This window comes from Belonocnema kinseyi, chromosome 4 (assembly GCF_010883055.1).
Source record: "Belonocnema kinseyi isolate 2016_QV_RU_SX_M_011 chromosome 4, B_treatae_v1, whole genome shotgun sequence".
NCBI lineage: Eukaryota > Metazoa > Arthropoda > Insecta > Hymenoptera > Cynipidae > Belonocnema > Belonocnema kinseyi.
Window position 1 is genome coordinate 11,959,841 of NC_046660.1, and position 10,035 is coordinate 11,969,875.

Here is a 10,035-nt window from a genome sequence, read left to right on the forward strand (position 1 = left end):
CCAGTAAAAAGTACGTTTTGTTTAAAATTATTTATAAGAAAATCAATGATAAAAATAAAACTCGATTCTTTTAATTTCGAGCTAGACCGGAAAAAAGAATCTATTAAATGGGAATTATTTGAAGCGGAGAATTAAAAAATTCCGATTCATGTATTATTTTTCGGGGTTTTTTTTTTTAATTAGAACGAAATTTTACTCTTAAATTTTTTGATGCAAATATTTTCTATTAAATCTATTGATGGAAAATGTATATTTTTTTTATAAAATAACAAATATTAAAAATTATTTCATTCAATTTTTTTTAAATTGAAGTTTAAACTATTGAATTTTTACTTAAAAATGTATATTTTTTAAAATGAAAATTCAACTATTTAATTAAAAGTTGAACTTCTTTATTAAAAAATTCATATTTTAAGGTAAAGGTTTATCCTTTTAGATAAAATTCATCTCTTTGGTTAAAAATCGTTTCTTTTTTTTTTTATTTTTTGAAAATTCGTTTCTTTTTGTTTTGAAAATTAACTTTTTGACATAAAACTTAAATATTCCATTTTTGGTTAAAAATTAATATTTCTTATTTGAATATTCAATTATTTGATTGAAGATGCGTAGTTTTTAATTAAAAATTATAATGTTTTGTGGCTTAAATAGCAACTATTAGGCAAATTTTACGTTGAGAATTCATTTTTTAACATTTTAAAACTAAATTACTTGTTTCCAAGTTTACCTACTTTTATATTAAAACAAATTTTTTCTTTGTTTAAAGATTTATTATTCTATATTCGATTTTAGTTGAAAATTCATTCCTTCACTTAGAAATTTAACTTTTTTAAAGATTTTTATAAATAATTTAATTTAACTGCTCCATTTTTGGTTGAAAACTAATCTATTTTATTTGATGATTAATATTCATCTTTTTTTAGTTTAAAATTCATGTATTTTGGTAAAGAATTATATTTTTTAGTATAAAATTAATCTTCTCTATTAAAAATTAGTTTTTTTTTTGGTTGAAAATTAGTTTTATTTTTAATTGAAAATTTAATTGTTTCATTTTTGGTGTCAAATTGACCTTTTTCAGTTAAAAATTCATATAATACGGTGAAAATCCTTCTTTTTTGGCCGGAAATTAAAATTCTTTGTTAAAAATCAGTTTCTTTAATTTTTTATTCAAGATTATTGAAAATTATTTTCTTTTTTTTGCGTTCAAATTATTATTTTTTAAACATAAGATTCAACTATTTTATTTTTGGTTGAAAGCGTTTGTTTTTTTTTTTGGTTCAAAATTAATCTTTTAGTTAAAAATTAATTTCTTTAATTGAAAATTTAACTATTTTGTGGAAACATTATTTTTTTTGTTGCAAGCAATTTTTTAGCTAAAACTTCAACTATTTCATTTTTGCTAAAAAATTTAGTTTTTTTATATGAAAATTCGTATATTCAACTACTTTACGAAATTTCGTTTTTTTGGGTTGAAAATTAGTTTGATTTTTTATTGAAAATTTAATTGTTTCATTTTTGGTGTAAAGTTGGTCCTTTTTAGTTGAAAATTCGTGTATTGTGGTCAAAGCTTTTCCTTTTTATCAAAAATTTAATCTAATTTGTTAAAAATTAGTTTCGTTTGGATGAAACTTAATTTTATTTTTATTTAAAAATGTAATGTTTCCATTTTTGGTGTAAAAATGTTTCTTTTTTTAGATGAAAATTTATGTATTTTGGTCAAGATTCTTATTTTTTTTGGTAGAAAATTATTCTTCTTTGATGAAAAATAATTTCTTTTATTGCAAATTCAACAATTTTATGAAAAATTCGTTTTTTTTTTGGGTTGAAAATTAGTTTTATTTTTAATTAAAAATTTAACTGTGTCTTTTTTGTTGTAAAATTAATATTTTTTAGTTAAGAATTCATATGATTTTGTAGAAGTTCTTCTTTTTTGTTAGAAAATTAATCTACTTTGTTAAAAATTAGTTCCGTTTGGATGAAAATTAGTTTGATTTTTTTATGAAAATGTAATTGTTTCATTTTTGGTGTAAAGTTGGTCCTTTTTAGTTGAAAATTCGTGTATTGTGGTCAAAGCTATTCTCTTTTGTCAAAAAATTAATCTAATTTGTTAAAAATTAGTTTCGTTTGGATGAAAATTAATTTTATTTTTATTAAAAAATGCAATGGTTCCTTTTTTGGTGTAAAATTTACCTTTTTCAGTTGAAATATCATGTATTTTGGTGAAAATCCTTCTTTTTTGGCGGGAAATTCATCTCCTTTGTTAAAAGTTAGTTTCTTTGATTGAAAATTCAACTATTTTATGAAAAATTTTTTTTTTGGTTAAGAATTAGTATTATTTTTCACTAAAAATTTAATTGTTTCATTTTTGGTGTAAAATTTATATTTTTTAGTTGAAAATTCATGTATTTTGGTAAAAGTTCCTCTTTTTTGGTAGAAAATTAATATACTTTGTTAAAAACTAGTTCCTTTTGAATGAAAATTAATTTTATTTTTAATTATAAATTTAATGGCTCCACTTGAGGTGTAAAATTGATCTTTTTTAGATGAAAATTCATGTCTTTTGGTAAAGATTCTTCTTTTTTGTTAGAAAATTAATTTTCTGTCAAAAAATATTTTCTTTGATTGAAAATTCAACTATTTTATGAATAATTCGTTTTTTGTTTTGCTGAAAATTATTTTTATTTTTAATCGAAAATTTAATTGTTTCACTTTTGGCGTGATATTTATCTTTTTCAGTAGAAAATTCATATATTTTGGAAAAAGTTCTTTTTTGGTAAAAAATTGACCTACTTTGTTAAAAACTAGTTCCATTTGGATAAAAATTAATTTTATTTGTAATTAAAAATTTAATGGTTCCATTTTTGGTGTAAAATTGATCTTTTTTGGATGAAAATTCACGTATGTTTATCAACGTTCTTTTTTGCCAAAAAATTAATCTGATTTGTTAAAAATTAGTTTCCTTGATTGAAATTTAACTGATTTATAAAGTATTTCTTTTTCTTTGGTTGAAAATTATTTATATTTTTTATTGAAAATTTAATTGCTTCAGTTTTGCTGTAAAATTTACCTTTTTTATTTGAAAATTAATTTATTCTGTTTAATATTCATCTTTTTTGATCAAGAATGAATCGTGTTGACTGAAAATTTATCTATTTCATGGAAAGTTCATTTTTTCTGTCGAGAATTAGTGTTTTTAAATTTTGAATTAATATTTCCATTTTTTGTGTAAAATTTACCCTTTTTCAGTTAAAGATTTATGTATTTTGATGAAACTTCTTTTTTTTGGCGGGAAATTCATCTTCTTTGTTAAAAATTAGTTTCTTCGATTGAAAATTCAACTATTTTATGAAAAATTCGTTTTTTTGGGTAGTAAATTAGTTTTATTTTTAATTGAAAATTTAGTTGTTTCATTTTTGGTGTAAAATTGACCTTTTTTAGTTGAAAATTAATTTTTTCTGTTTAATATTCGTCTTTTTTGGTACAAAATCAATCTTGTTGATTAAAAATTTTTTTAATTGATTGAAAATTTAATTATTTTATGAAAAGTCCATTTTTTCTGTTGATTTTTTTTTTAATTGTTAATTAATTCTTCCATTTTTGGTGTAAAATTTACCTTTTTCAGTTGAAAATTCATGTATTTCGGTAAAAACTTTTTTTTTTTGCGGGAAATTCATATTCTTTGTTACAAATTAGTTTTTTTAATCGAAAATTCAACAATATATTAAGAATTTCATTTTTAATTAAAAATAATAATTTTTTAACTGAACATTTACCTACTTCATTTCTGGTTTTAAAATTGATCTTTTTTACTTGAAAATTCATGTATTTTGTTTAATTTACATTTTTTAGACACAAAATTAATGCCCTTGGTTTAAAATTGAACTATTTTGTTGAAAATTCTTTCTTTTTTTTTCATTCAAATTATTACTTTTTAAACAGAAAATTCAACTATTTTATTTTCGGTTGAAAGCGTACCTTTTTTGGTTTAAAATTATTAACTATTTTGTGGAAAAATTAGTTTTTTTTGTTGCAAGCAATTTTTTAACTAAAACTTTAACTATTTTATTTTTGCTGGAGAATTTACTTTTTATATAAAAATTCGTGTATATTGTGGAACAATTATCTTTTTTGTTAGAAAATTAATCTTCTTTGTTAAAAAATAGTTTCTTTGATTGCAAATTCAACAATTTTATGAAAAATTAGTTTTTTGGTTGAAGATTAGTTTTATTTTAAAATAAAAATTAAATTGTATCATTTTTGGTGTAAAATTGATATTTTTTAGTTGAAAATTCATATATTTTGGAAAAAGTTTTTTTCTGGTCGAAAAATAATCTTAATTTTTAAAAACTAGTTCCATTTGGATAAAAATTAACTTTATTTTTAATTAAAAATTTAATGGTTCCTTTTCGGTGTAAAATTGACCTTTTTTAGATGAAAATTCTTGTATTTTGGTAAGGATTCTTCTTTTTTGGTTGAAAATTAGTTTTATTTTTAATTGAAAATTTAATTGTTTCATTTTTGGTGTAAAATTTAGCTTTTTTAGTTGAAAATTCATGTATTTCGGTGAAAATCCTTCTTTTTTTTGCGGGACATTCATTTTCTTTGTTAAAAATTAGTTTCTTCGATTGAAAATTCAACCATTTTTTTTTTCAAATTTCACTTTTAATCAAAAATAATAATTTTTTAACTAACATTTACCTACTTCATTTCTGGTATTAAAATTTATCGTTTTTAGTTGAAAATTCATGTATTTTGTTTAATTTCCGATTTTTTTTGGTACAAAATAATTGTTCTTGGTTAAAAATTTATTTCTTTGGTTGAAAACTGAACTATTTTGTTGAAAATTCTTTTCTTTTTTTTTGCTTTGAAATTGTTTTTTTTTTTTAAACAAAAAATTCAACTATTTTATTTTTGGTTAAAAGCGTATCTTTTTTTGGTTTAAAATTAAGCTTTTTAGTTAACAATTAATTTCTTTAATCGAAAATTTTCATTTTTTATATGAAAATTCGTATATATTGTTGAATTTTTATCTTTTTTGGTAGAAAATTAATCTTCTTTGTTAAAAATCAGTTTCTTTATTTGAATTTTAACTCTTATGGAATTTTGTGTATTTTGTTTAAAAATTGCTTTTATTTTTAATTGGAAATTAAGTGTTCAATTTTTGGTGTAAAATTTATCTTTGTTAGATGACAATTTATTTGTTCTGTATAATATTCATATTTTTTGGTCGAAAATGAATCTGATTAATTAGAAATTTATTTCTTTGGTTGCAAGTTTAACTATTTTATGGCAAGTTCATTTTTTTCGGTTCAAAATTAGTTTTTCTTTTTAATTCAGTTGAAAATTCCTGTATTTTAGTGAAAATTATTTCTTTTTTTAGTGGAAACTTAAACTTTTTTTGTTAAAAATTCACCTTTTTGGTTGAAAATTGATCTTTTTTATTTTCAAATTCATATATTTTCTTTAATATTCGTCTTTTTTGTTACAAAATTAATCTTCTTGGTAAAAAATTGATCTCTTTGGTCGAAAATTGAACTATTTTACTGAAATTTTCTTTTAAAGTTAGAAATTATATTATTTTTTACCGAAAATTCATCTATTTTATTATTGCTTGAAACTTTTTGATAGAAAATTAATTTTCTTCGTTGGAAATTCATCTTTTTAGTTAAAAATTAATTTCTTTAATAAAAAATTTAACTTTTTTGTGAAAAAATTATTATTTTTTTTGTTGCAAGCAATATTTTAACTGAAACTTCAACGATTTCATTTTTGCTGGAAAATTTACTTTTTTCTATGAAAATTTGTGTATATTTTTGACAATTGATCTTTTTTGGCAGAAAATTAAATTATGTTTCGTAAAATTCTTCGTTTTTTGGTTGATAATAATTTTTGCAACTGAAAATATTCCTATTCCACTTTTGTTTCAAAGTTGATTTTGTCTTGTATAATATTAATCTTCTTGGGTAAAAAGTGTATTTTTTTTAATTAAAAATTCATCTGAACTCTTCTTTTCAAATTTCAAACTAGTTTATTATTATAAAATTAATGAACGTTTTGTACCTCAATCAGAATAAAAAAATGTGCCAATTATCTTACAAGGGATAGAGCAATTGTCCCCAAATAATATTTTTTACAATCGCATTCCATTCAATTGGTGGATAAAATTTGATAGTATCAGGAACGCACTGCTTCCAAGTTTTACTCCAAGGAGAGACGACAGTCTTTGAAATTAACGTAATAGGTCCTTCTGCCCTACTATAAAGTCTCACATTCATAGAACCTTGAAATAAATAAAAATTTAATTAAAAATATCTTGATTTTTTTAAAAACGAAAATTAAAAAATTAAAACTCACTGCTCGCACTCTTGGTTTTGAAAATCCAATTGAAAAATGTGTAGATTGGTATAACCTGGACATGAAATCTCAGTCTTGTTAATGTCCCTCCAAGACCTATCATTATCAACCGGAGCTGAAATAGTATCGAAATTTACGTTAAATTTTTAGAATTTTATGAAATTCGACAATTTAATCAGATTTTACAAACAAAATATATACATACAGTCGTGAAAACGGAATAATAGACCCATGTTGTTGGCATGAGAAATAAGAGAATCGTGAAAATTAAAGTTCCTACGAATAATTGATCTGGCTGATATTCACAAGAATCAACTCTTTCTCTCAGTGGATTCTTTTTCTTTCCCAAAAATAGTCTAAACAATGCAGTCAGACCTCTCACCTGTATATTAAACAATCTGTAATTAACAAAATTTATTTATTTGTTTACAAAAGTCTATTTTCAGGATTGCTAGAGAAGACTTGTTTCCAAATTCGATGCATTTTCCAGGTTTTCAGGGTCTACTTTTGAAAAAAATTCCAAATTTACTTAAAAAAAAAAATTAGTCAATAGGGTCGTTGCATGATTTAAAGCAATTATATTTTTCAATAACAAAGGACCTGCTAATGACATTGGTGAAACGAAATATAGTTTAAATACCTTATTTCGGAGAGAATTTTTTTGAGAATTCAAGATTGATTTTAATGGCTTTTTTGGCAGATTTTAGAATAAAATAAAAAAAAAGACTTCAATAATATTTGTTTTTTCAGTCAAAATTGTTATCAATTTGTATATTTTAAGTTATTCTGGAAAAAATAATTCAACTTTTGTTTGTAGGCACCATATAAAACTTTATCTCAAAACATTCCCCTGATCGCTGACTAATTTACTAACAATTTTTATACAATTAGTATGTAATGCAAAACAATTCTCATTAAAACACTAGATTTCAAAATTTCAAAGTTTCAAAACATTTCGAAACATTTCAGACTTGAAATATTCCAGAAGATTTCACAAAAATTCCAAAGATTCCAAAAGATTTTAAAAGGTTTCTCAAAGATTTAAACATATTGAAAGATTTCATCAAAGGTTCTAAACATTTCACAGATATTTCCAAAAAATCTTACAAATATTTAAAATCTCTCGAAAGATATTTAAAAAAATTTAAAGATATTTTTAAATTTCGAAAAAATTTCATAAAGATTTCACAAAAATCTCGAAATATTCCACAAACACTTTTAAGATTTTACGAAGATTTCAGAAGATTGCCGACGATTTTATAAAGAATTTCCTAAGATTTAGAAATATTTCACTGATTTCATAAAATTTCGCAGATTTGAAAGATTTTGAAAAATTTCAAAGATTTAGCAAATTTTTCAAACATTTTACGAATATTTGATTCAGATTTTAAAAATATTTCACAAATATTTAAGAGATTGCGAATAAATTCAAAGATTCGAACAAATTTCAAAGATTTCACGAAGATTTCTGAATATTTCACAGATATTAAAAAAAAAATATCACGAATATTTTTTTAATATTTCACAAAGATTCCAAAATATTTCAAAAAATATCAAAAACGATTTTTTAAATATGTCAAAAAAATTCCAAAAGACTAAAAAGTTCACGAAGATTTTATCAATATTTCAGAAGATTTCATAAAGACTTCACAAACGTCTCAAAATATTTCACAAAGTTTTTTAAGATTTCACAAAGATTTCAGAAGATTGCAGACATTTCATAAAGGCTTCACAAAGATTGTAAAATATTTCACAAAGATTTTAACAAATATTTTAAAAAATATCATAGACTTCAAAAATATTTCAAAAATGTCATAAAGATTTTACGAAAATTTGATCAAGATTTCACAAAAACTTTGAAATATTTCAAAATTTTTCACAAAGATTTCGAAAAATTGCAAAGATTTCATAAATATTTCAAAGATTTAAAAAGATTTTAAAGATTTCACAAAGATTTAATTAAAATTTCGAAAGATTTAAAAGATTTTATAAAGATTCCACAGATTAAAAAAAAAGTACAAATATTTAAAATATTTCGAAAGATTTAATGAATGCTTAAAAGACTTCAAGAAGTTTTTGCAACAATTTCTAAAGATTTCGCAAATGTTTCAAGAAACATGCCGAAGATTTCAAAAAGATTTCACAAAAAATACAAAACATTTTAAAGATATCACAAATATTTCGAAGGATTTAAAAAATTAAAGAAATCATAAAGATTTCAAAATATTGTAAATATTTCAAAAATTTTAGATAAGATTTCACAAAGACTTCACGAAGTTTAAGAAGATTTCATTAAGATTTCACGCCATTGAAAAGATTTTAAAACATTTAAAAGATTTAAAAATATTTCACACATATTTTTCACAAAGATTTCGAAAAACTGCAGATTAAATAAAGATTTTAAAAATTAAATTTTTAAAAAATGATTTCACAGGTATTTCAATAATATCACGAAAATTCTGAAATATTTTTAAGATTTCGCAAATATTTGAAAAATGTCACAAAAATTAAAAATATATCAGATTAGAAAAATGTTTACAAATATTTAAAAAATATCGAAAGCTTTTAAAAGATTTAATGAGGGTTTGAAAGATTTCACAAATGTTTAAAAAATCATCCCAAAGATTTCAAAAAGATTAAAGAATTCAAAATATTTTAAAGATATCACAAAGATTTCGAAAAATTAAAAAGATTTGATAAAGATTTCACAAAGATTTCAAAATATTTTTAAGATTTCGCAAACATTTCCAAAAATATCACAGATTAACAACATTTTTTACAAATATTTGAAAGATTTCAAAAGACTTGATGAGTATTTGAAATATTTCATGAAGTTTTTGCAGCAATTTCTGAAGAATTAGCAAATTTTTGAAAAATCATCCCAAAGATTTTAAAATATTTTAAAGATATCACAAAGATCTCAAAACATTTCAAAAATTTTATATAATATCTCACAAACACTTCAAGAATTTAAAGAAGATTTCACTAAGATTTCACATCATTTAAGAGATTTAAAAAAATTTCAAAGATTTAAAAATATTTGACAGATTTCATAAAGATTTTAAAGATTTTAAGAATTTCTAAGATTTTAATAGATTTGAAAGATTTCACAAGACTACATAAGTATTTCCCAGATATTCCAAAAATATCACAAATATTTCACAAAGATTCTAAAATATTAAGATTTTGCATATATTTGAAAAAATGTCAGAAAAATGTTATGCAAAAACTTCACAAAGATTTCGAAACATTTCAAAAGTGTTCACAATGATTTCGAAAAATGCAGATTTCATCAAGATTTTAAAGATTTCACAAGATTTCATAAAGATTTCACAGATATTAAAAAAATATCACAAAGATTCTGAAATATTTCTAAGATTTCACAAATATCTGAAAAAATGTCACAAAAATAAAAAAGATATGACAGATTAAAAAAAAATTACAAATGTTTAAAAAATTTCCAATAATTTAAGGAGTGCTTAAAAATTTGCATGAAGATTTGTCAACGATTTCTAAAGATTTCACAAAGGTTTTTAAAAACATCCCAAAGATTTCAAAAAGGTTTCAACTGATTTCACGAAAAATTCAAAATATTTTAAAGATTTCTAAAGAGTTAAAAGATCAGATTAAAAAAAAAAATTACAAATATTTAAAGGATTTCAAAAGATTTAATGAGTATTTAAA

At 21.4% G+C, this 10,035-nt stretch overlaps 1 protein-coding gene across 2 annotated transcripts in view; it reads right to left on the bottom strand.

The window, feature by feature from the left end:
* Positions 1 to 6,028: 6,028 nt before the first annotated feature.
* LOC117172019 (phosphatidylinositol N-acetylglucosaminyltransferase subunit Q) overlaps positions 6,029 to 10,035 on the bottom strand; it is a 16,856-nt gene continuing 12,849 nt past the window's right edge. Inside the window, exons 3-5 of one of the 2 annotated variants that reach the window (XM_033359741.1) lie at positions 6,557 to 6,749; positions 6,352 to 6,466; positions 6,029 to 6,277 (exon numbers count right to left, since the gene is read on the bottom strand). In XM_033359741.1, the coding sequence (XP_033215632.1) occupies positions 6,090 to 6,277; positions 6,352 to 6,466; positions 6,557 to 6,749 (496 nt within the window). In that variant the 3' untranslated portion in view covers positions 6,029 to 6,089. The remainder of the gene's footprint in view (positions 6,278 to 6,351; positions 6,467 to 6,556; positions 6,750 to 10,035) is intronic. The other variant, XM_033359742.1, reaches the window with a different exon arrangement.